Below are 26,179 nucleotides of genomic sequence, written 5' to 3'. Positions count from 1 at the left end.
AAGGGACACACAAACATCTCACGCAACAATAGTTACAATAGGTTAGACAAGCTTTTTTGTACATCGTTGCAGAACACCTAACATCACATGCACTTGGACATTCTATAATCATAAAGATTAATTAAACATAGAAAACACAACTACAAAGACAAAAATTTATTCAAATACCAATATTTAACAACTTACGTGCATTCGTAAGAGATCCTTCACCTCCCGCCTATATATATGCAACGTTTTATATATAAAGAAACGATTAATGAACAATTTATATAAATCTTAAAAGAATAAGAAGAATCACTTACAGAGGAAAGTTCAATAGAAGAGAAAAATGCAATAACTAAGAGAATAGAGAAAAGTAGAACCCTTGAATAGCTTGCCATTTTTGTTTTGATTGTTCTAATTTATGTTGTGGATGAATTTTTAGTACCTTACTCCTGAACCTTTATACAAGGGTCTTCAAGATTTTGGCAATCAACATTACATTATAGATAAGCTCAATTTGAATTAGTTCACTTTCTTGAAAAAGATTTACATAAAAATAAATAAAGAATATATGATATTTAATGTAAAATTATCTTATTGAGAACTTTTCATCAAATTGACAAAAATAAAAGTTAAATTTTATGTGACAAATATCTGTTATCTAATTTTTGTGTATTGAATAATTTTTTTCATATTTTATTTTATTATTATTTATTTACCTTTCACCTCATAAAATAAAATCCAATTTTTTATATCAAATAATTATTTTTATTTTATCAAAATGAAATTAATAATGATAAAATAGCAATTTAAAAAAATGTCAAATAAATTATTTAAAAATTAATATAAAATAACCCAATTGAAAGATCCTTTAATCTAAAATTGAAAGGATAAGAAACTCCCTCGTAGCATAGCTTTCTACATTTGTTGTACAAGTTTTAAGTTAGAAAAAAAGGATGAATAATTTTTAAATTTATTCATTGTTATATTTATTCAAATAAAATACAAAATATAACAATGTTATTTTTTTCTCGCAATTTTATATCAATTTCATTTGGATCAATATAACATTATTTACAATATCATGATAAAAAGAATTTAGATCATAGATAAATTTAAAAAATAACCCAATTTCATTCATAAATCTAACATTCTTCCTTCAGGAAAACTATTTTAAAAACTCTCCGTATCATTTTTTAATTAAACATCTCATTAGAAATATATAGTGGTAATAATATAAGTAAATAATTATTATTAATTTAAAAAAAAAGTCACATATGAAAAATAATTTATAAATAATACAAAATAACATTACTAAATAAAAATAATTAAATGAAAATCTTGACTAAATAATATTATAAACTAAAAAAATATATATTTTAGTTTAAAAAGATTCAACAATTATGTAATTTTTTTATGATAATTTTAAATATTAACTTATTTAAATTTCGTACCAACATGTGATAAAATAGAGAAACAAAAAAATTCAAACAATTTCAAAAATATCTTTACCGGAGTATTATTACTTAATGGTGGAGGGTTGATAAGCAAATGCACAACAGAATGTGACAGAAGTGTCTCTTTAACCATTTTAAAAAAAAATATTTATAAAATAGATGATGAAAGTATAATATTATTAGAAGTGTGATATATATATTTTTAAGATGGTTATGGTAAGAAAACTCAACTTTATTATTACTAACTTTAACATTAACATCATAACAAAAATAGAGGGTATAAAAAAAAAAAAAAAAAAAAGACTGAAACAGAGATATTATTAATAATTTTATTATAAAATGATACATGCAATTAAAATAAAAATTGTTTAATCATATCCAAAAACATAAAATGAATAAAAGAATTCAAAATAAAAAGGAAAAAAAACAAAAATACAGTTAATTAGAATATCCTAAAAGAGAGTGATTAGATTCTCAAACGAATTAACAAGTTTTTCGAATCTAATCTCCGACATTGTCATAATAATGATTTTGTGAACGTTAATTAATGATCTAATTTGTTTGTTAAATATTATCCGATATTTTTTTTCAAGCTAGATAATCCATTGAAAAATTATAAGAAGATATAGTCTTTTTTTAGTTCCACATATGCTCAACAAAATACGTGATAATTTATTAAGCAACATCTTTTTTTAGGTGATTGGTATATAATGAGCCCAAAATGGTGTTTGCTCTTCATGGCCGATTTGAGGGAAGGACTCTGACTCGTGATTTTGAGGACTCGATGGCATGGAATAACATTAGCAAATTCACTATTCAGGATTGTTATGATTTGTTGACTTGGGTTGAGGTCAATCCTTTTTTGCGGAACACCTTAGGGAAGATGCACTACCTCTAAGATGGTTGGTCTAACATTAGTGGAGGTCGGATGATCGTTTCAGGACTCATGTCATCGTTTCAATAAGTTCGATGTCACTTATGCTTGGATTGTGAAGAAAATTCCCATCATATCCTCGTTCATTATCAATTCGTGAAGTTAATTTGGGATTTATTGTGACTTTTGTCGATGTGACTGGTTGAAATTTATAATTTAAATGTGTATTTTCTATGTATTTATAAATTAAATTAGGTAAATACAAATAGAATAATTATTTTCTTACTTTTTAAACTATTATCACCGGTACAAAATTGGGGACGTACAAAGAAGATGGGACAATTGTGTCCTACGATGTTCATTTACTCGTCATGACCACGGAAAGACAAACCTTAAATCAAAAAAAAGCATGTAACATCTAAAGTTGTCGTTAATCATGTACGATACATAACCTCCCTTACATGTCCTTGTACTTATAACAAATGTGAAGCACTTTGTCGTTGATTTTAAAAAGCCTCAAGTTGTGTTCTTGAAACATTATAAACACTAGCTACACCACCAACATGTGTATTAAATATTTCAATAGCTTTTCTCCAATTTCTTATTCCTGAATTAGTAAATGCATCATCTCTAACTCGACATTCTCTATAAGAGTTTGTAAAGAGATAGCATTAAAAACAAAAAACATCTTTTGATATACTATACTATAACCATGAAAATCTTTTAAACAACATCTTGAAAACTCCTACCCACTTTACTAAAAAAAATTCATGGATAGCTATGACCAAATGGTTGACAACTTATAATGAATCAAATATGTTATAGTTTATATGTTTATTATATATATTATACAGTTTATAATGATTTTGTATCTTTAACACAATTTGTGAGAGTCTTATATTTTTTGAAAAAAGAAATCTAACATGATTTAGATGTAATTTTAAGAGCCTTATAGGAACAATAGTTAATACTAGCATTTATAAGAAAGCAATACCCGGGTCACCCACGTAACAGGCGAGAATACTTACTACTCTACTACAACGACTTGATATTGCATAATTTTATGTATTGTATTTTTTTTATTTTCTACCATCTCTTTATATCTTATATATATTAACATGCCTTTCATAGTCTAAAATTTGTATAGTACATAATTTTAATTTTAATCTTGTGATTTAAAATTTTTAAACTTGATGAAACTGTGGATTACGAGTTAATAATTAAGTTGTTGTCAATTTTGTATCAATAGAATGTTGAATTAATTAATTAAAATATAGAATAATTAAATTAATTTAATTTGTATAATCTTGTACAATATCTAACGGTTAAATATAAATAAATAAAATTAATATATATATATATATATATATATTATTATTATAAATCAAAACAGAAAGAAAAGATTAAAGAAAACGGGCTTTCAAAATCTTAAGGTAGCGTTTGGTACGTGGTATAAATTATATATGGTATAAGTTGTAACGATGTATAAATTGTAACGAGGTATAAATAATATAGGATAATATAAATTGTATAAGTTATTAATGTTTGATATGAATTATAAGAAATGATATAAGTTGTATATAGTTTATAATTTTGTATTTGCTATATAGAATAAGAATACAGTATAAGTTGTATATATATTAATTTAAAATTTTAATTATTTTATATTTATTTATATTATAAATAATATTGTTTATTATTATTATAAATTTTTATACTATTATTTAATAATTAATGTAAATTTAATTAACATATAAAAAAATTAATTATAATATAAACGATAAATTATATTTATTTAATTTAAATATTATTAATAATTATAATAAATTTTTTATTTATAATATAAGTAAATATATAAATTAATAATTAATAAAATTATTATTATAAAAATAAATAAATATTTTTTAATTAAAATATTGAAATATTTAAAAATATATATTAAAAATAATTAAATATAATAATGATATTAAAACTAAATAAAATATGTTTAATATATTATATAATAATAAGTTATATATAATATTAATAAAGATTATAATTAAAAATTAAAAATTTAGTGATATAACAAAAATATTGTACCTAGTGGACTAGTTATAATTTTATACCAAATATTAGATATAAATTATATAGAGATAAATTATATAGAGGTATAATTTATACTAATAGTAAAATCCTAACAAAACACAATATTGAAACACTATTGATATAATTTATACTATACCAATAGTGTTATACCTTTAAACCTGGTACCAAACACACTTAAGACTTATTTTAAACTATTTTATTTGTCACCCAAATAATATGTCTGGGCCAATGAAGATGGGTTGGGTTTTATAAGCTCAATCCGATATAAATCAAAAATGAAAAAAGAGGGAGAGAATTTAGGGTATATTTGAATTAATTATAGATTGTTTTGATTTTGACAAAATAGTTTTGTTTTTGTAAATGATAAAATAATTTTTTTTTTCAGAAATAAAAAATATTTTAGTATTTTTATTTTTGAAAGGTGTAATTCATTGTTAGATTGAATGAAATAATGTTGAATTAAATTGTGAGTAGTAAGAGAGTAAATGAAATAATGTTTAATTTGATTGTGAGTTTTAAAGATGATGAATTTGTGACTTATTTGGAGGATTCACCTCGTTAAAATTGGCCATTATCGGAAAGCAGAAGTATGCCGGGAGACCAAGATTTCAAATTCCGTTCAATCGGAACTATACACGATCGAGTCTTATTCTCTAAGGCCAATTTCGTCACCATTAATTTTTATTTTTATCATCTCCACCCAATTTTATCACATTAACTTTCTTACTCTTATCGTTATCGTGGTTTTGAAAAATGAAAATACAAAAATGTCATGTTAGGGACTATTTTTAAAAAAAACTTAGGATATAGCTAAATATCGGACTATAAAAAAATCTCCATATACATTTTTCACACATTTTCTTTCTCCATTTCTCACGATAAAAACTGAGTGAACAAATTTGTCTTCTTCTTGTTCTTTAATCAATTTATTTATTTTAACAACTATTTCTTATTTACCACATTGAAGACGAAGAAAATGATTTGTTAAACATGAATGACATCGAAAATGAACAAGTGAAGAGAACGATTCTAGTTTGAAGAATATATCGTTAAAATTTCAAAATATTGTCTTGATCTTGAATCTCTATTTGTTTAATTCTTTACTATCTTAAGATTGATGGAGATCTATATCAATATATATTATAGTTATTATTATCATAATATTATTAAAATGTTAAAAAAATTAAAATATCATTACTATATTATTATAGTAATTATTTTCTTATTTGTATAATATAATGTCTAATAAAATAGAAACTCAATACATTACTCATTCCTTTTCAAAATTCTAACAGCCATAAGTCCCCTTAACCACACATGTACACTTCTTGCAACAATAGTTACAATATTTTAAACATTCTTGTTGGTGTATTGTGAAATAACACCTAGCATCACATCCAGCTGGACATGTCATATCAATATAAGAATGAAAAGGCGCGAAGTTACTTGAAGTTGCGATAGATCGTTCCCCCGACACCTATATATCAACGTTTAAATTAAAATAAATAAAGATACTCATGAACAATTTATATAACTAATCTGAAAAGAAGAAGAATTGAAGCACATACTGAGGAAAGTTCCATTGAAGAAAGAAATGCAACAATCAAGAGAATAGAGAAAAGGTGAATCCATGAATAACTTGCCATTACTAATTTTATAGTTGTGTTTTGATCAATCCCTAACACCTATGACCTAACACTTCAATTATATAAGGTTAGTCAAGATTTTGGGAATCTATAATTATTTTATCATTTTAATTTGTAATATAATAATCTACATTAATGTGCTAACTAATTCACATAGATTGTCTAAATAAGAGAATATTTAAATAATAAATATATATAATGAATTAAGGTAAAAATATAAATATTTATATTTTAATTATTAATTTAAATAAACTTTTAGATAAGGAATTCTTTAAAAGTAATTTCAAATAACTCATATTTATCAAATTTAGGCATTGTTTCCAATCCTTTTACTTTTTAAAAGTTTTTCCTTTTTTAAAATAAATAAAAAAGGTAAATGCATTATGAGAAATTGTTTATGAAAAATCTCTCATTATTCTAAAAAATAGTCAAAAGTTGGTTTGTATTGGAAAAATAAATTATTAAACTTAATTATTTTTAAGGTTCGAAATATTATTTAAATCATTATATGATTAATTTTAATATAATTTATTGTTTTTCAAATTTAGGTATCATAGTTTATCTTCAATAATATTTAGTTATTTTAACATTTATTATAATTGAATAAAAATAAAATATCTAAATAAAGAATAAAATTATAATTAACTATATTTTCTAATAATATAGAATCTTACTAAATAATGTCAAACTAATTAAGTTATTTTAAAAATCATATTATATATTGGTACTATATAGTTAATACTTAATATATACTATATATTATAACCTACAGTTGAAATGAAATAATAAATAAATAATATTTTTAAATAAAATAATTAAATTTAAAATATGTTTATAATTGAATTAAAATAATAAAATAAACTAATAATGTCTTTAACTAAATAAAAATAATAAAATATGTTACAACTAACATAGTTTAAATAAAATAATAATATTAGAATTTATTCTTTTATAAACATAATACTTATAGTAAATTAAGATGTATTAAATTTAATATCTTTTCAAATACAAATCAAGTTACCTTGCCAAATTCTATCATGATTCTTTATTATCTATTAATTTTTTTTAATAATTAGCTCACCTAAAATTATTAACTAATATTAATATGTATGGTATATTAATAAATATATATTCACAATCTACCACCAGACTGACTGTTAAACCCACCCACGGCTAGGATAGCTCTATTAATAAAATAAATAAATAAATTATATAATTAAATTTATCAATTGTTTTAATATAAAAGAGTGTAATGTAGTTATTTAGTTATACGGTTCAAATCTAAAAAAAAAAATAAAAAAAAAATTAGTACAGTCAAATTCTTTTCACATTTTTCTACTTTATGACTGTGGCAATCAAATCTTGGGTTGTGAAGAAAATGCATCATATTCTCGAATAGAGATCCTCTGTTACTAATTAACCATGTTCCCTCTATTCCTCCTCACAAGACAGAGAGTAAATTAGGAAAAAAATGTAAAAAAAATGTTTTCTTTTTTTAATATTCAAATATATGTGAGAGGAAACACCGGAACAGGTGAGATCCGGTAGCAGAGGATCCCATATGCATATTCTCATTCATTATCAATTTGTGAAGCTAATTTGGGATTTATTGTGAGTTCTGTTAATGTGACTTGATGAAATTTATACCAATTTTATTATTTAACATTTTAAACAAAAACAAAAGTATGAAAGATGCCATAAATGATTCATCATTATGGGTGCAGTAAGAACAATTTTATTGATAATTAGAGAATTACATTATGGAAAAATGTACAATCCTCTATCAGTTGATTCCAATATCACAATTTGAGATTTATAATCTAAGGGCAATTAGGTCCTCCTCTATAGCAAGGACATTCTCCTTTGTGTCCATGAGTTCCCGAAGGCACGCACAAACATTTCTCACAGCAAACGTTACAATAGCTTAGACAAGATTCTTTAAACCTTGATGCAGAGCACCTAACATTACATGCTTCTGGACATTCTGTAATCATAGAAATTAATTAAACATAAAAAACACAACTACAAAAGTAAATATTCAATTGCCAATATTTAACAGCTTACGTCCTTCATAAAGAGATCCTTCACGTCCAGCCTATGTATATATATAAATGCAATGTTTAAATTAGATATGTAAAGAAAAGATTAATGAACAATTTATATAAATCTTAAAAAATAATAAGAGAAATCTTACAAAGGAAAGTTCAATAGAAGAGAAAAATGCAATAACTAAGAGAACAGAGAAAAGTTGAATTCTTGAATAACTTGCCATTTTTGTTTGATGGTTCTAATTTATGTTGTGGATGAATTTTTAGTACCTTACTCCCCCCTTTATATAAGGGTCTTCAAGATTTTGGAAATCTAGTATATCATTATAATAATTTAGTACACTTTCTAGATTATTAGAATATAGAGGTAAGATATTAATATTATATTAGTTTACATTTTAGAAAACTTATAGAAAAGGTTAGAATATAAAATAATATATATATATATATATATTTATATATATAATGCTTTACTTAAATTTGCTTGTTTTTGTTTGTTGGGTTAAAAATAAAATAAAAAATGCTATAGATATGTTTTAAATTGTAAATCTATCAAAAACAAATATAATCTTTATCCAACTATTTGATTGAGGGATAATAGGTCAGTAACAAATGAAAGTAGTTAAAAAATATGAATCAAATATTTGATTGACCAAAGTGTGAGGTCACGATGTTAAATTTTGATTGAGATTGGTGGTTTATTTCCTATGTATAAGAGACGTGTGAAAGTGTAATTAGGATGTGGTTTGCCAAGGGATAAGGGTGGTAACAAAGGACCGCGAGTTCATAAAATTAGAGGTTAATTGAGATTGCTGGTTGGTTTGTTGAAGGATAAGAGGCGTGTGAAACTGTGATTGAGATTGGTGATTGGTTTTCTAAAGAATGATAAACGTTTGAAAATTTGATTAAGATTGATGGTTGATTTACCGAGGGATAAAAGACGTGTGAAAATATGATAAAGAGGCATATTAAAATGTTAAAGGAATAAAAGTTATAAATCTTTTGATAGCCAGACTTTTAAAAAATAAAACTGTTTTTAATGGACACAAAGGACATTGCGCAAAGCCCTTTCTCGAGCGTAACCAAATAACGAACCCCTTTTGGAAATTCTGGTATAAAATACGTTTATACACGTACATTTTATTGATTTTTCTAAAAAAATTATTTGACGACTCTGTTTTCAATAAATAATATTTCTTAAATTAATTATGTTTAATTATTTTAAACCGAATTTCATCAAATCGTCTTTCGATTACAACAAATTCCCACATTATTAAAATTTGAATAAAATTAATTATTTTTACATAATTAATTTTAAAAAGTTGCCAGGTACTATCAAAATCGTTTAAAAATAATGTTTATTTTAAAGATGTCTGAAACATAAATCAATGTTGAAACTATCGAACCTCGAGCCACTTCGGGTCCCCCGTATTGCCACGTGTCATCGGACACAAGCTAAGCTACGAACTAGGAATTTTCTGGGGTTATAGTTAACATTAAATTTTAGATTGAATTTAGTTTTTACAAACTAAAACTAAATTTTAAATTAATTAAATTTAATAATATTAATTTTATCTAAAATATTTATAGACAAATAATATTTTATTTATTTTTTACTCCGTGCAAATGTACGATATTCATGCTAGTTTATATTAATGCAAACATTTTAACATTACATAGGGTCGTAAATGTGTATCATGTTATTATTTTGACGTTTTTTGAGATCCTTTCTGGGAAGCTTGTAGAGTTGATTGAGGAGTTAATCGTTTTTCTCGAGAACCTAAAAGCTCAATAACTTATAAAGTAACATTTTTGTTTTTTTTATATCATGTTTTGTTGTTGTGATTATACGATTCTTATTATTTTTAATTTACATGGATCATTTAAAAAAAATAATTATTATGTATCTATTATTTTATAAATTGTGTTATATTTATTAAAAAAAATATAACTATGTTAATTTTTCTCATGTCATATATTTTTCATTTGGGTAAATATGACATAATTTAAAAAAAAATTATGGATGCTGACAATATATTTTGTTAGATGTGGATAAATTAAAAATATACCCAATCATACGCATAAATTAGAACACCTTGGAATTTGTGTGGTATATTATTATTCTTTAAAAAAAAATTCGAATCTATTAATTATTTTAATATATTAAATTTATACTTTTTCATGTTATGTTTTTATATTTATACTTAAATTATTTTTTATTATTAAATTGATCAGTTAAAAAAAAATTATTCTTCCTTACAAAATTATTTTCAAAATTATTTTTTTATTTAAAATTCCTCTCATGTATAAAATTATTTAAAAAGTTTTCTCGAAATCATTTTTTTTTTATTAATGTTCTCATTACAAAAAGTGGTTATAGTAAAAGAGTCATTTATAAATATAGTTATATATCATAAGCCTTTCTAGGGAAGCCAAATGGCAAACCGTTACTTGAGACTCGCGCGCTCTAACTAACTACTAACTAACGTTGAGGAGAGAGAAAGAATTGTATTCCCGTTCTAGGTAGCAGAAAACTTTGAAAGGTCGTTTTGTCTCTGTTTTCGTACTTCCATTTTCTCTAGGTTTTTGCATCTTTTGTTATCTCCTTTTTGTGATGATTGTTATCTCCATTGAATCATGCGATAATAATGCAGATCTGATCTTCCGGTTTGATCAACGTTGGTGATGATTTCTATAAGGTATCAATCCTCTTCTCTGTATATTTTTCCTCAAAACTTTCTCTGTTCATTGTGTATTGTCATCCCGATTCCTTCTAGAGATTTTTGATTGCATCTGCATTGGATTGAGACATGAGAGAATCGTACATTTATCTGTTTATGATAATGTGCCTTTCTTGTTTGTTAGATGCCTGAAACTTGTAATTGATCTTCCTAATTTTCAATAGTTTTACGGAATTAGAGAGGCGATGATCATCCGAATTCATTGGCAAGGTTAATTATAACATAAGATCGATCCACCACCACAGAAACTATGTTGAATCGCACTCTTCTAGACTCGATCCGAGACGATCCTAATACCAGTGAAGGTAAAAAGAGCTGGAAGGTCTTCAGAGACAAACTCCGTCTTCGCCGTGCAGGAGCCGCCTGGATCTCCAGCGTGCCGACACCTACCTCCGATGTCAACATTCCAACCTCCAACAGACTTGTTTCCAGGCGCGGATCAGGTCGTTTCCCCGGCAATTACACTTCCAACTCCGATCTGATGTCGAATCCCAGCGGTGGAGCATCAATGATGCGACGTAATTCCAGCCGCCAACCCTCACTCGCCACCTCCAGGTACTTACATAATTGATTTGAATATGTTATAATTGAATTGATTCAGAATACAATTGTTCTATTTATTGTAAAAGGTACAATCATGGGATGAGCGAGTTAACACATCCACCAGTGGAAGGGCAGACAATGGAGACTATACCCAGACCACGTGTTCGATTCCAGTTAGATGATGAGTTAGATGATGATGAAGATAAGGGGAGTCATGGTGAGAATGATGAAGAAGGGGAGGGAGGAGATTCGCAGCAAAGTACTTCACTGATGTCATTGTTGATGGATGGTTCGAGCTATTTGGATGATGATGATGAGGACGAGGACGAAGATGAAGACGGTGAGGAAGAAGAGAGAAAGAGCGAGGAATTCAACACCTGCTGCGTATGTATGGTGAGGCATAACGGTGCAGCATTTGTTCCATGTGGGCATTCATTCTGCAGAATGTGTTCTCGAGAGCTTTGGGTTCAGAGAGGTAATTGCCCTCTCTGTAATGGCTTCATTTGTGAAATTCTTGAGATCTTCTGATGGGCTGCACTCCATTGTCTTAAAAGTAAGCTCTCTATTAATACCTTCCTCTTCTTCTTCTTCTTCTTTTTTCTTGTTGAGTAATAATAAAATATGAAACTCGAATGGAGTTCATATTTCAAATTAACCTGAAGCAATTGCATTATTGTTGGATTTACTAGGCTGATATTTCATTTTTTTTATTGTTTGATGATAAATTTCGGTTAAATTTTTTACTGAATTCTGAGACTAAATTTACTTTAAAGGTTTCTTGGACTTGGAGAGTTTGTTGATTGAGAGACATGTTAAGTTTTGAATGAGGTGAGTACATGTTGATTTACAGCAAATCGTTTGTTGATTGAGAGACATTTTAAGTTTTGAATGAGGTGAGTACATGTTGATTTACAGCGAATTGTGACAGATGACATAAACAACAACAACAAAAAAAAAAAACACGGATTTGGTGATTCACCACGATAAAATTTGACTATGTTGAGACTGAAGAAAAATAGTATTAATAAGATCAATACATACACGAGTTTAAATAACATTTGGTCTCATTAACTTAACATATATAGAACTAGACTGAAAGCGATGATCTAAAGAAAAAAACTTTGGTTTTTTAAAGTGTCCGATTGCACATTTAAATAAGCTTAGATTAACCATCAACACTAATATCTTGTTCAAAACTTTTTTAAAATCTCATAAATATTGTCTTAATATTTTTCTATTTTATTACCATAACAAACATATCAGATTTTTGTTATGATAATCTTATTTCCTTCTATCAATAATTCCTTGAACTAAACAATTCAAACCTATTCACAAATAAATCCTTTAGTTAAAGAAATATTGTAAAAACAAATATCATGTAAAAAGGAAAACCCAAAAAAAGAAGAATAAAAATAAATCGAACTATCTAAACTAGTCAATTTGAGATAAGGTAAACCCATTTTTTCTTACCCTTATCTCCATCTATTGCCAAATCTTCCACACATAGGTGCATTTGTTTATGTAATGCAAATGTTGGAACATAGAAGAAGGCAAAATAAATTAAAAACCAAGCAAAAAATTCAAAATTAAGCATAATAGAACTAGGCAATAAGTCACAAGAAATCCACAAATATTAAGAAAAGAAGTTATGAGAAATGAATCTCATGCACATTTAAGTTTGTAATTTATAAAAATAACAAGAAAAGGAAAGTAAATATCTAAAAGGAAGGAAACAATCACTTTTAAATCCCATTTCCACATTTACTATTTAAAGCAACCTTCTACCTCCCATCTTGTATGATTCAATTTCAGCAACCACCTCCAGATTGATGAAGCATTGCATCAATCTCAGCACCATCTTCCATCTCAAGCTGTTATATTGTTCAAGAATCATCAATCAGGCCAACAACACCAAAATCCAATGTTACATTCAAATTCTAATTCTATCATATCATATTATGTAATTTTTACCTCCCCTGGAGTTTGATCTCTTCGAAGGCGACGGCCATCAAACAAGAATGCAACGGAATTAAAACTCACAGCTTCACGACTACAGTAGACATCCATCAATTTCTTGAGCTTGGTTGTACGTTTAATCCTGAAGAAGATTTCATTCCCATTCTACAATGCAATCAAAATTTCAACATCTTTTGTTAAGCTCCATTCTTGTTCTAATAACCAATTTCTAAAAAGGAAAACAGAACACTACTCCTCTAATACATTTCCAGTCAAATGATTAAGGAATTTCCTTTAACATGTTTCTACATCTAGATCTAGTAAATAGATCACAAATTGCATCAATAAATGATTTCCAAAAGCAGAGCATATAATAAGTAAATGACAGATCATGTCATATTCCTTAATTGAGCATGAACCAGATAGCAGTTGAGAAACCAAATACAGAACACAGATTTTATCAGGAATCAAACAAAACACAGGCTAGATAGGTAATTGAATTTTCAGACAACTAGAACAATCTTAATACATGCATGTATACCTGGTTCTTGACCTTAAGATTGATATGTAGAGACTGTTGAGGCTTCTTCGCATCTTCAGACATTTTTGAGGCTGATCTATTCAATTGACACAATCTTTCTTAGGTTTCTTTCTCTTATCTCGAAATCGCCGTCACAAATAATGTTGAGAATAGGGTTTATATAGCCTTGTTTCGGAGACAAGGGTATATTGGTAATTTCATTGTTACGGCGTAATGTTGCGAATAGGGTTTTTATGACCTTGTATTGAGAAGGGTATATTGGTAATTTCATTGTCGCGATGTAATTTTGTGAATAGTTTCTATAACCTTATATTGAGAAGGGTATATTAGTAATTTTATTGTCACTATCTAATTTTGCGAATAGTGTTTCTATAAAATTGTATTGAGAATGGTATATTGGTAATGTCATTGTCACAATGTAATGTTACGAATAGAGTTTTTATAACATTGTATTGAGAAAAGTATATTAGTAATTTCATTGTCACGATGTAAGGTTGCGAATAGGGTTGATGTAAACGTGCTTATTGAGAAGAGTATATTGGTAATTTTATTGTCATTGATTCTCATATTAATAACCAATTTTGGAAAATAAATTATGATTACTTAATTATGTAAATTTAGACTCATAAATTTGAAGAGAAATTTACTTTGTGACGTAAGCCTTTAGTAGATTGATATTTGAATAACTTGTCCCGTACTACTTGTTATGAGCATGATATTTAAGTCAATTTCATACTAATTAATTATGATGGTTCACATTAGGAATTGGGAAGAATGTCAATTTTACACACCAAGTTGTAAGAAGGTGTCAAATTTACTTATTAAGTATCAAAATTCTATTTATATATACTAACTTGTCAAAAAGTGTCAAATTTATTTAAACTAACAGGAAAATTTAACGGAGTTAAAATTTGTGCCACATGTAATATCCACCTATTTTTTATTTGTTTTTAATATACATTACTTTAATTTTTTTTTATTTAAAAAAAACATTTAAATTTTTCCATATCCATTTTTTCTCTCTCTTTTACCTAATTCTTCATTTTCTTCTGACTGTTCCTCTTCATCTCTAATATAAGTAATCTATTTTTTCTGAAATCTCTATTAATGAACTAGCTATGTCGACGTCAAATAATAATATTGTGATGGAAGAATAATCAGGTGACCAAAAAACTGTGACGACGGTGAAGGTGGCGGAACAGCTGATGAAGTGTTCGAGATGCAATTCTCTAAACACGAAATTATGTTACTACAACAACTACAGTCTCGCGTAGCCGAGGTATTTCTGCAAGATATGTAGAAGGTACTGGACAAAAGGTGGGGCCCTCCGTAGTGTATTGATCGGCGGTGACTATCGGAAAAACAGGAAAATGAAATCCAGATCTAGGATTTCAAACGGAGTTGATTCCAAATATTTCGGCGGTTCTTCATTAGATATGATTAATGGTGGGGATAGAAGATGAACAATTAAAAGAAATGAAGAGTTGGGAATAGAGAGAGAAAAAATGGATAAGGAAAAATTTGGATGTTTTGTTTTGAATGAAAAAAAAATTAAAGTAATTAATGTAAATTAAAAATAAATAAAAAATAGCTGGATATTAAATGTGGCAAAACTTTTAACTCCGTTTAACTTTTTTGTTATTTTAAATAAATTTGACACTTTTTGACAAACTAGTATATATAAATAAAATTTTGATACTTAATGAGTAAATTTGACACCTTCTTACAACTTGGTGTTTAAAATTGATATTCTTCCCATTAGGAATTTGCATTAACTCAAACTCACAATATTAAGTTAATTTGGGTTAGATTGAATAGGTTGAGTTTATTTCAAGTTGAATTAAAGTTATTTAAATTATTTAAATTTAATTAATTTAATTTCTTTTTATCAATTCAATATAAATTAATTATTTTTAACTCTAATATATTCTATTAATTTTTTTATTACGATTTTCATACAATCAAATGAAAAATAATTAAAAAAAATTAAAACTCATTAATAATATACTTATTAATTATAGTTTAACCATACATAACTAACATATCACTATTGTTTTAAAACTCTTTAATGAATTAATTTGTTTATAAAGATAAAAAAGTTTATTGTATTCTAAACTTTATTTAGTATTTTATTTAGTATGAATTATTTAAATAATTCATATTAATCTCACTTATTATTTCTTCAACTAATTTAATAATAAATTATCAAAATAATTTCAAATAAATCAAAATTATGTTAAACGGATAAAAAAAATGTATAATAATGTCAAAGACATATTAGACGGAATAAAAACAAATTAAACAAACAAAAAATGTCAAATGTGTCACAAATGTGTTAAACGGTCAAAATGTGTTAAACATGCCAAAATATGTTAAACGTGTTAAACGAAACAAAACGTGTGAAATAGATTAAAACTAGTTACATACTTGTTAAAACTAAAAACGATTAAGTGAGTCAAAACATGTGAAACGAATAAAATATTAGTTAAACGAGTTAAAAACGTGTTGAAAAAATAAAAAACGTATAAGATTAGTAAAACGAATCAAATAATTTTTTAATCGGATCAAAATGTGTTAACTGGGACAAAAACGTGTTAAATATTAAACGAGTTAAAAACGTAATAAATGTGTTAGAAACTAAAAATACAAATTAGTTTAGATTATTCAACTCATATTCAACCAATCCATACCTAATCTATATTATTTCCACACCTATATTATTCATTAATATAAGTTGACTAAATTTAATTTGAATGGAATATAAGTAAATTTACCCATTTGCACCTCTCTTTTCAACATACAAATTTATCATTTGATTTCAGATTAAGTATTTTAATAAAATAAATTAATTTGAAATTATTATCCTATATATTCATCCGGACGAAGAAAAATAATCAAATCCAATATGTGAGAGGAAGAAGTGGTTACAAAAAAGTTTTTTTTTTGCTTTCTTATATTTTGACAAGTGTATAGTCTTATCAATTTTGACTTAAATTCATTGAATTAAGTTAGCTAAAAGAGAAACTAAAAAGCTAATAGTATTTGTCTATGTTATTTTTATTTTTGAAATGAAATGGAAGAATATTTAATAATCAAAATCATCAACATTATCATTATTAAGACGATTATATTTCATATATAAGAAAATTCTTTTTGTTAAATTAAGTTAAATAAAAAAAATAAAAATTAATTAATGAAGAAAAAATGTCTTAATAAACTTAGGTGAATAAGTTTAAATCAATACGACATAGTTTTAATGATGTGGTCTAAAAAAAAATTAAGTTGTGTAAATTGTCTTTGCGCAGGTACGCCTGAAGATGTCTTACTTCAACAGACGTGCAGTTTGAAGAAGTGCGCGAGCAGACGTCTAACTTCTACAGGACATGTTAGTCTGAAGAAGTGCGCAGACAGACATCTAACTTATATAGACGTGCAATCTAAAGAAGTACGCGAGTAGACGTTTAACTTCTACAAACGTGTTAGTCTGAAGAAGTGTGCGAGCAGACGTCTAACTTCTACAGACGTGCAGTCTGAAGAAGTGCGCGAATAGACGTCTAATTTGTACAAACGTGTTAGTATGAAGAACTGCGCGAGCAGACGTCTAACTTCTACAGACGTGCAGTCTGAAGAAGTGCGTGAGCAGATGTCTAACTTCTACAAACGTGTTAGTCTGAAGAAGTGCACGGGCAGACGTCGAACTTCTACAGACGTGCAGTCTGAAGAAGTGCGCGAGCAGACGTCTAACTTCATCAGACGTGTAGTCTGAAGAAGTACGCGAGTAGGCGTCTCACTTCAACAGACGCTCTGGTCCGAAGAAGTGTGAGCAGATGCCTTGCTTCAGAAGCCGTCTGAAGAAGCGTCCGCTTATCAATTCAACTTATCAGCATATCGATCAAATGTGTTCGCTATCAGCCGTCTTCCAGGTCAGCTTCATACGCTTAACTGCCACGTACTCGAATATTTCACCAGCCCACGTTGTACCTTCTAGTACACCACGATCTAACAAATATTCTGTAGTACAATCCAGTACGCCACGATCCAACGAATATATTCTCATGTACGATCTCGTACACCTGGCGTACGTCCAACAAATAACTGACACGTATTCAAGAGTAAGATTCGACCGTTGCTACGACCTCATTATAAAAGGCGATTAGAGTACAACAACGAATCTCTCGAATCACTCGCTTCCCGAACTTCTGCAATTATGAATTAAGAATTATCAAGCGTTGTGATTACTCTTGCTCTAAGTCTATTCTGTAATTCACCTACTGTTCTACCTGAGAGTATTTCAGTATTGTAAGTTGAACAAGACTTTGTCTGTTCAACAAAATGTTACCTAGAAGTTCAGAAATAGACAGTTGGTAAGTCCTGTGTGTCTGACTGGGTTTGTGTAGTGTCTATACGAATCAAAGCTTCTAGTGAAAATCCTTCTGGAAACAGAAGAAGGGGTGACGTAAGAATTTTATCTCCGAACATTCATAAAACTCCTTGTGTTATTTCTTTTCTGTATCTTCTGTCTTGTATCTACCGCTTCAAATCGAGCAAGCATTTTCTGCACTTGAATCCGTTTCAAGAGATTACGAAAAATAGAAACAGATTTTTATCTCTAACAAAATTAAAATCGAATTGAAGTGTCTTATCGAGTTTAACAATATTTATCCCCTCTGCTATTATTGTACCCGATCCAACACTCTTTGAATCGGTTATGATCACATTACTATTTTGGGAGGATTTTACTACCAATTAACTTGTTATTCATTTTATTTTGGTATTTGTATTTTCATATTATACTTTTTATGGACGTGATTACAAGATTTTTCTTTATTTATTGCATGAATATTTTAAGACTTTATAGATATGAACCTCCATAATCTACACCACCATCAATCCAACAACATAATGACAACTTTGAATGTATTGCAATGACTAGTATAGTTTCTAAGCTTCAACTAATCTTACTATTATTAAAAAAATATATATCTTAAAAAAAGCTATTGATTTTTTTTTTAAAGTTCATATATTAAAAATGATAAAAAAAGTTTAAACATAACGACAACGCATAACACGAAAAAAAACGTTACTCAATAAATTTTCGAACTCGTAAGTCCTCGAGTAGAACAATTAACTTCCCGACGGAGTCTACCGACTTTTCGGAACGAATCTCAGAAAATGTATGATAATAACATTATGAATGATACACATCGTACGACCATGATCATTGAAAGTTTGACGATTTCTCTCTATTCAAATAGTACACCAAAAAATAATTGGAGGTAACCCAAATATGTCGGTTTGTCATATCCGCCGCATCAATCCAAATTCCCAACAACTACTCAAAAACTCGAACATCACCCAATGAATGATAGTAATACTCCACAAAGACTTCAGATACTAATTACCTCTTGACAATACAAAAGTAAGTGAGTTGCCGATTCAACTTTCTAAGGACACATACGACTAACCATATTACACCATTTTTTCATGCACATATCATTTGTAAGAATTTAACGCTTCATCCAAAAAACATGATATTTGATGAAATCTTTGACTTCTAGTGTTTCTCCCAACAAAAATTATATGATATCAACTTAGCGAACAAATTGTAGTAATGTTCCACTTAGAAATTATCTATGTCTAATTAACGCATAACGTCTTGTTCAGACGAAGACACTTGTTTGCGTACTACCAAAAGTAAAACTATATTATAGGACAAATCTCTAATGTTTAATCTCTTTTTATATCTAATTCGACTAGAAAAATCACTAGAATGAGGATCTAACATATCTTTAATTGTGGAATTTCTACATATAAAAATAGAAACAAGCTCATGATACGTCGTAGCTAGACTTTTGACACCACACTAAATGTCATCCAAAAATCTGATCAAGAAAGCATACTCCAAAATGAATCTAGAATGTTCACGAAAACTTTTGCACATAAAATAAAATTTCCTCCAAATACTCGTGGAATAATTGGACATTTTAGTGAACCAATCATACATATTTTGACCATATTTACATCTGATTATCGATGCCTCAAACTATTCGGCTTTGTTACAAATGTACTACACTATTTTGATAGAAAAACTTTATTAAATGAAACAATATCTCGAATATCTAAACCTCATTGATCTGTAAATCATTTAACCTTATCCCAATTAACTAGATGATAAAACGATGAGTTAGAACATTTCCATAAAAATTACACATTATTCTCTCTATTTTTACCGCCACACTCTTGGGGAAAATGAATAAAGATATCATATACGTAGGCATATATGACAACACACTCTTATTGAGAATTAACCGACTCCCTTTAGAAATTACTTTATTTTTTCCATCTAGACAACTTACATTCCATTTTAGTGATAATCAAGTCCTAAGAGACATTGAATCGTAATTTATCACTGAATGCTAATGGAATACCAAGATAGATTAACGAAAGACCATCAATTCTAAATCCCAACACATTTATCAACTTAATCCTACTTCTATTCGAAACAAAATATAAGAAAAAATGTATGAATTATTAAGATTAATTCAAAGACCGAAACATGCACCGAATAACCATAAAAATCCAGAATATGTTTAAAATTCATGTAGGTAGCCTGAGCCATGCAGAGCGGGTCATCAGTGAAAAAAAGTGTGATATGATAAAATGATATATTCTTGACCCACAACTTACTCCATGGAGTCCTGAGTTTTTACGAAAGCTATCATTTTTAGAGGATTTCATAACAATGACAAACAAGAAACGAGAGAGTGGATCATCCTGTCTGATTCCTTGGAAGGTCTTGAAAAATCCATGAGAATTCCCATTAACAAAAACATAAAACGTAATCGTCGAGAAACAAAAATATAATCTAGTCAATCCATTTTGCACCCATTCTGTCAATTACATCAAACAAAAGCTCCCAATTTGACGTGATCATAAGCTTTTTATATGTCTCACTTGAAAAAGCCTATTTTTCACCTCTTGAAGTAGTTGAGTCAATTCACTCATTGATTATTAACACGACATCATAGATTTTACGATCTTTGATGAATGTTATCTGATTACTAAATATGACAATTTTTAACACCCTCCGCAACTTGTTGGCTAAATATTTTACGACAATTTTATAGAAAGACAAAACGAGACTGGTAAACTTAAAATTATTCACATCAATAGTTCCTAGAGCTTTACGAATGAGACATATCAAAATAGAGTTCTAACTCTTGTAAAATGATGAAAAACGATAAAAATGTTCAATTAATTTCGTAATTACAATCTTAAGGAAAGACCACGTCTTCTTAAAAAAAGTCAAAGTAACTTGTCGCATCCCAACACTTTATCATTTTCGCACCCCTTAATAACCTCCTCTGTCGAAAAACAAGCATCTATTTTTGTGTTGTATTAATTGAATCAAAAGTAATATCATTTACCTTAAATGGCTCTTCAAACAAACCCTTATAGTTGACAATACTCACAAAGATTTCTATTCACTATCATGAACTTCCCCTAGATTAAAATCAAATTAAGCACATTATTTATTGCTTGCGCATTAGACTCTTAACCATGTAGCTCTACTTCACTAGCGCATTCCAATTTATTATTTGCAGTCTGAACCAATCAATTAACTTATAAATTCTTGTTCAGAGTTGATCACGTTGCTTGATTAATGTTTCACGCAGTTGTTGCACGTGTAGGATCGAACTAACCTTTAAAGTTGTTGTTTGACAGTTCTATTTTAAGAACTAAATGCATTCATTCTCAAATAAGACAAAATATATAAATATATTATATTAAACCGAATTTGTATCTCTATATTACTTTGTGCTCGTGTCGTCGTGTATTTGAACTGACTTTCCGTCTTGTCGTACAATAATAATTATTGTACTGTGCCTTGTTCTCAACGGAGGAATTAAGATTTGAAATTTGTTTGGACTAAATTTTTTTCACAAAAATAAATATAATAACCTCATTTAAGATAATTGTACGTACTTGTTTAATTTATTGCAGTCACAAAATTTTTGTCAAAAAATTCAATAAAAGGTGTTAAAGAATGAGGGAGCTAAATGTCGGATGCGGAGTTAGATATATGATGACGATGATTAACGACCGAAACATAGAGATTATAAGAGAAATGGGAGATGTGAATAAGATTACTGAATTGAATTGAAATGAAGACGATAGTTATTTCAATGATAAGAAATATTAAAAGTATGAGTATTTTAGTAATCAGTAATTAAGAATAATCAGGAAAATTATATATGACATATAAATCTTTATGCCGTTAAATTGTTATGATCTTGGTTGTCTATTTCTCTTAGTGAAGCTTTTTTTTTTTATAAAAAAACTATTTTATGAAAACATATATTTTCTACCTTATTTGTATATATACCTTTTGTCCTAAAATTTCCACCATTAACTTTCTATGATACTTGGCCAAGTGCATGGCTAAGAATGTCAATCCAAAATTGCAGAAAAATCACATCCTCTAGTAAATCACAAAAGTAACATTGCATATCATTCTAGGTTCAAATTTAAAGAGATTAGTATGTATTTATTATATTTAGTCAAGTGGGATTCTATTTTTTAAATTAAATTAAAAAGCAAAGCCATTCTTTTCAAAAAGGAAGAATAAGAAAAACTTTAAATTAATTATAAGCTTATCAAACAAGGGATCAGATTTTACATCATGCTTATAAACTCTATAATGTCACTTTAATTACCTTTTATATCTTCAAAAAAATTATGTACTAATCACTAAGAAATTATGGATACTAAAATATGTATAAATATGCAATGTTTGTAGAATTAATTAACCAACAAATTACAAATATAAATAAGTGATCAAGAACTGAAGATGGGTATAGCGAGAGCGAGTCTGATTCTTCTGGTTTTCGTGGTCGTTGTGGCTACGAGCGATGAAGTATTTGACAAATATTATCAACCCTTATGGGGAGCTGATCATATGAATGTCACTGATCAAGGCAAAGAAGTCCAACTTCGTATTGATACATCTTCTGGTATGAATAATTTTAATTATCACTATTTTAATTTACTTTTCTTTCTACAAAAAACATTATTCCAAAGGGTAATAGAATAAAGACATTGATAAGTTGTTATAATTGATGTGATGAATTATTAATGTAGGGTCTGGATTTAAATCAAAACAAGAATATTGTTCCGGGGTATTCAGAATGCAAATCAAGATATCGGAGAAGATAACCGGAGGAGTTATTACTTCTTTTTATGTAAGTAATGTCCTATATGTTATTTTTATTTTATGTTCTTTGTCTCTTTTTAACAATTATTATTATTGTTGTTGTGACTACAATATTCAGCTAATATCTGGAGGAGGGGCTAACGGAAATCACGATGAGATTGACTTTGAATTCTTAGGGACAAACGGGACCTTGCAAACAAATGTGTTCGCAAATGATGAAGGTCATAGAGAGGAGTTGGTTAAACTAGGGTTTAATCCTTCTGCAGACTTTCACACTTATGAACTTAATTGGAGTGCTAAGAAAATAGTGTAAGTTCTTTAATTAACTGCCCTAAAACATTATTGAAAATATAATTGATCTTGTATTGATGTCGTCAAATTACAGGTTCAAAGTGGATGATAAGACGGTAAGGACATTCAATTACCCCGTGAATTACAAATCGAGGCCTTTGCATGTGGAGGCGACAGTTTGGAATGTATCATGGGCTGGAACTGTAGATTGGTCTAAGGCTCCTTTTACGTCATACTATCGAGGGTTCTACATTAATGGAACTTCCTGCAAATAGTAACTAATTCATCTAATTACTAATCTCAATAAGACTAATTAAATTATGCCTATGATCATTGATGTACTAATAATTTTTGAGTTGAATAATGTGGTAACTCAATATATATATATATATATATATATATATATATATATATATATATATATATATATATATATATATATATATATATATATATATATATATATATATATATATATATATATATATATATATATGGATATCAAATAATAAATATTAATGGATTCAAATCCAATTTTCTGTTAAGGGATTACTATATATAATTATGAAGTTTAAATTCTTCTAATAAAGAATTACATTATTTAATTAATAATTACTACATCCTAATGGTGAACTTTAATTTTTCTTTCAAATGACCTATTCTTATAAACATTTGTTTTTTTTTTCAATTCTTCAAATAAATTGTTATAAAAAATAAAATAAAGATGATCTGGTTTATTAGTGATGATTACTGGTTATTTGGATTAAATCCAAGTATATCCAGTGCCGGCTCTAAGATTTGGGCTGCCCCAGCCTTGGGTAATAAAGATCGAAAATATTGTACCCTTAAGTCTATTTTAAAAATAGATTAAAACTCGGGTAATAAAGATGGAGAATATTGTACCCTTAAGTCTATTTTAAAAACAAGTTTGTATTGAGATTTGAACCCACAATCAACTAAATATTTTAAATATTTATCTTTCACCACCAACACCAAGCTACAACACTATTTTATTTAAAATTATAACAAATTTAATAAAAATATCTTACTAATTTTAATAATTGGGCTGTCCGGACTAGGAGTGGGCTGCCCTAGCCAAGGGCTTGCTGGGCTTACCTAGGGCAGGCCAGTATATCCAATTTAGACAATTGAAGAATAATATTACTTTAATATTATAACAAATATATCTTCCATTAGAAAATAAGTATGTTCTACAAAAATAAAGTAAATATAAATGGTGTATTCAGGAATATAAATAGACAATAATGAGTATTTCATATTCATCATGTTGACCATGAACTTACTAATTTTGAAATAAGACATGATAAATAGGAAATTGATTTCCAATATTATGATGAACCATAAATAGGTAAAAGTAGAAGAGCACTTGTAGAATTAGAAGGAGAGCTAAATCTAAACTCTCAGAGACTTGGAGGAGAAATGATTTGGGCGTAACTACTTAACTAGTTAAAAACTCATAATTTTCTTTTACTGAATAAATAAATAAATAAATAATTATGCGTTAATCACTCAAGTAATTGTGGATATTAAAATATGTATAAATATGTAATGTTTCTACAATTAATTAACCAACAAATTAAGAATATAAACAAGTACTGATCAAGAACTCAAGATGGGTATAGTAAGAGAAAGTTTGATTCTTATGGTTTTTTGGGTGACGGTGTGGTTATGAGCTATGAACAATTTAATTTTTTTTGGTTAGAATTTTGTACATCTAGCTAGAGAGACTCAACTTGGCGTGAACTTTATTTAGGCGTGAACTTTATTTAGGCTTGACTTACGTTTATTTTACATTTAGGTTTTCAACAGATTTTACACGGGGTCAATCCTATAATAAGTCCAACAAACCATTGGCTGGAGGAGCCCATTTAATAAAAAAAAGTAGTTTATTTAATTAAATTTGTTAAGTTTTAATATAAAAGTAACATAATGGTTTAGGATGTAAAATAAAATTATTTTATTTAATTATAGTTCAAATCTCACCAAAAACAAATTTTTAAATATTTAAAACATAAAATTAGGGCAACCAAATTCTTTTCACATTTTTCTACTCTAAGGCCGAGGCAGTACAATCCTCGGAGTCGACACTAATTTTACATAACAACGAGAGAGAGCAGAGACAAAATAAATTTGGGGTAGCAGCTGGAGAAAATTACTATTTACCGGTGTTTACACCGTTTGATCGATTTCAAACGTTGACAACTTGTTGGTTATTTATAGGGCTACATTCTAAATGGTGAAGATCTATATTCCGAGGTTTTTAAGTCAGTCCAACAGAAAACAAAATTGCAGAATTGATATGATTGGTTGTTCTTTCTTGTTCTTTGTTGTTATTGCCAAAATTGTTGTGTAATTGTGATGCAATTGAGACTCTAATTTGATTATATTTAAATTGAACACTTACTTGTAACCTTGTTGATAATAGTTGATTGTTAAATAGTCGGTTTATGTCTCGTGGTTTTTACACTCGATTTGAAGACATGCTTTTTCACGCTAAAACTTGTCTTTCATCTCAATTTCATTCATTTTGCTCATTTCTTAATTAAAAAAGTGTTTTGTTTTTTTACCAATATTATCTCTTGCTTTCGGGGATTTGATCATTTTTGTGTAACTGATCAAGGAAAAGAAGTCCAACTTCGTATTGATACCTCTTCTGGTATAAATAATTTTAATTAAGACTATTTTTACTTTTTTTTTAATTAAAAAAAAATTAACATCATAAAATCATTTAAAACTAACATTATTTCCATGGACAGTAATAACAAAATGATAATTTCAGT

The 26,179-nt window shown here is 27.7% G+C and overlaps 3 protein-coding genes across 3 annotated transcripts; 2 read left to right on the top strand and 1 right to left on the bottom strand.

The window, feature by feature from the left end:
• Positions 1–10,934: 10,934 nt before the first annotated feature.
• Positions 10,935–11,939, top strand: LOC124929779 (importin beta-like SAD2). Its single transcript, XM_047470171.1, has 2 exons — positions 10,935–11,388; positions 11,463–11,939. The coding sequence occupies exons 1-2, from the start codon at positions 11,084–11,086 to the stop codon at positions 11,902–11,904; spliced, it is 747 nt and encodes a 248-aa protein (XP_047326127.1). The 5' UTR covers positions 10,935–11,083; the 3' UTR covers positions 11,905–11,939.
• Positions 11,940–13,184: 1,245 nt separating this feature from the next.
• On the bottom strand, positions 13,185–13,936 carry LOC124929777 (small ubiquitin-related modifier 2-like). The gene is made up of 3 exons (XM_047470170.1): positions 13,874–13,936; positions 13,348–13,497; positions 13,185–13,247 (listed from the first exon to the last, which is right to left on the bottom strand). The coding sequence occupies exons 1-3, from the start codon at positions 13,934–13,936 to the stop codon at positions 13,185–13,187; spliced, it is 276 nt and encodes a 91-aa protein (XP_047326126.1).
• An 8,788-nt stretch (positions 13,937–22,724) lies between these two features.
• On the top strand, positions 22,725–23,653 carry LOC124929776 (xyloglucan endotransglucosylase/hydrolase protein 3-like). The gene is made up of 4 exons (XM_047470169.1): positions 22,725–22,887; positions 23,015–23,115; positions 23,206–23,396; positions 23,473–23,653. The coding sequence occupies exons 1-4, from the start codon at positions 22,725–22,727 to the stop codon at positions 23,651–23,653; spliced, it is 636 nt and encodes a 211-aa protein (XP_047326125.1).
• The last annotated feature ends 2,526 nt before the right edge of the window (positions 23,654–26,179 follow it).

Source organism: Impatiens glandulifera, chromosome 3, assembly GCF_907164915.1.
Source record: "Impatiens glandulifera chromosome 3, dImpGla2.1, whole genome shotgun sequence".
Taxonomy (NCBI): Eukaryota; Viridiplantae; Streptophyta; class Magnoliopsida; order Ericales; family Balsaminaceae; genus Impatiens; species Impatiens glandulifera.
Note: the sequence above shows the minus strand (reverse complement) of the source record. Positions and strands in the feature narration are given on the sequence as shown.

What these genes read in the sequence shown, in the direction of transcription:
- LOC124929779 (XM_047470171.1), top strand. Translation starts at nt 11,084, where the DNA reads ATGTTGAATCGCACTCTTCTAGACTCGATCCGAGACGATCCTAATACC. An exon ending in CCCTCACTCGCCACCTCCAG is followed by an intron (nt 11,389 to 11,462) that starts GTACTTACATAA and finishes TTATTGTAAAAG; the next exon opens with GTACAATCATGGGATGAGCG.
- LOC124929776 (XM_047470169.1), top strand. Translation starts at nt 22,725, where the DNA reads ATGGGTATAGCGAGAGCGAGTCTGATTCTTCTGGTTTTCGTGGTCGTT. An exon ending in GAGTTATTACTTCTTTTTAT is followed by an intron (nt 23,116 to 23,205) that starts GTAAGTAATGTC and finishes TACAATATTCAG; the next exon opens with CTAATATCTGGAGGAGGGGC. An exon ending in TGGAGTGCTAAGAAAATAGT is followed by an intron (nt 23,397 to 23,472) that starts GTAAGTTCTTTA and finishes GTCAAATTACAG; the next exon opens with GTTCAAAGTGGATGATAAGA.
- LOC124929777 (XM_047470170.1), bottom strand. Translation starts at nt 13,936, where the DNA reads ATGTCTGAAGATGCGAAGAAGCCTCAACAGTCTCTACATATCAATCTT. An exon ending in ATCTTAAGGTCAAGAACCAG is followed by an intron (nt 13,498 to 13,873) that starts GTATACATGCAT and finishes ATTGCATTGTAG; the next exon opens with AATGGGAATGAAATCTTCTT. An exon ending in GAGATCAAACTCCAGGGGAG is followed by an intron (nt 13,248 to 13,347) that starts GTAAAAATTACA and finishes ACAATATAACAG; the next exon opens with CTTGAGATGGAAGATGGTGC.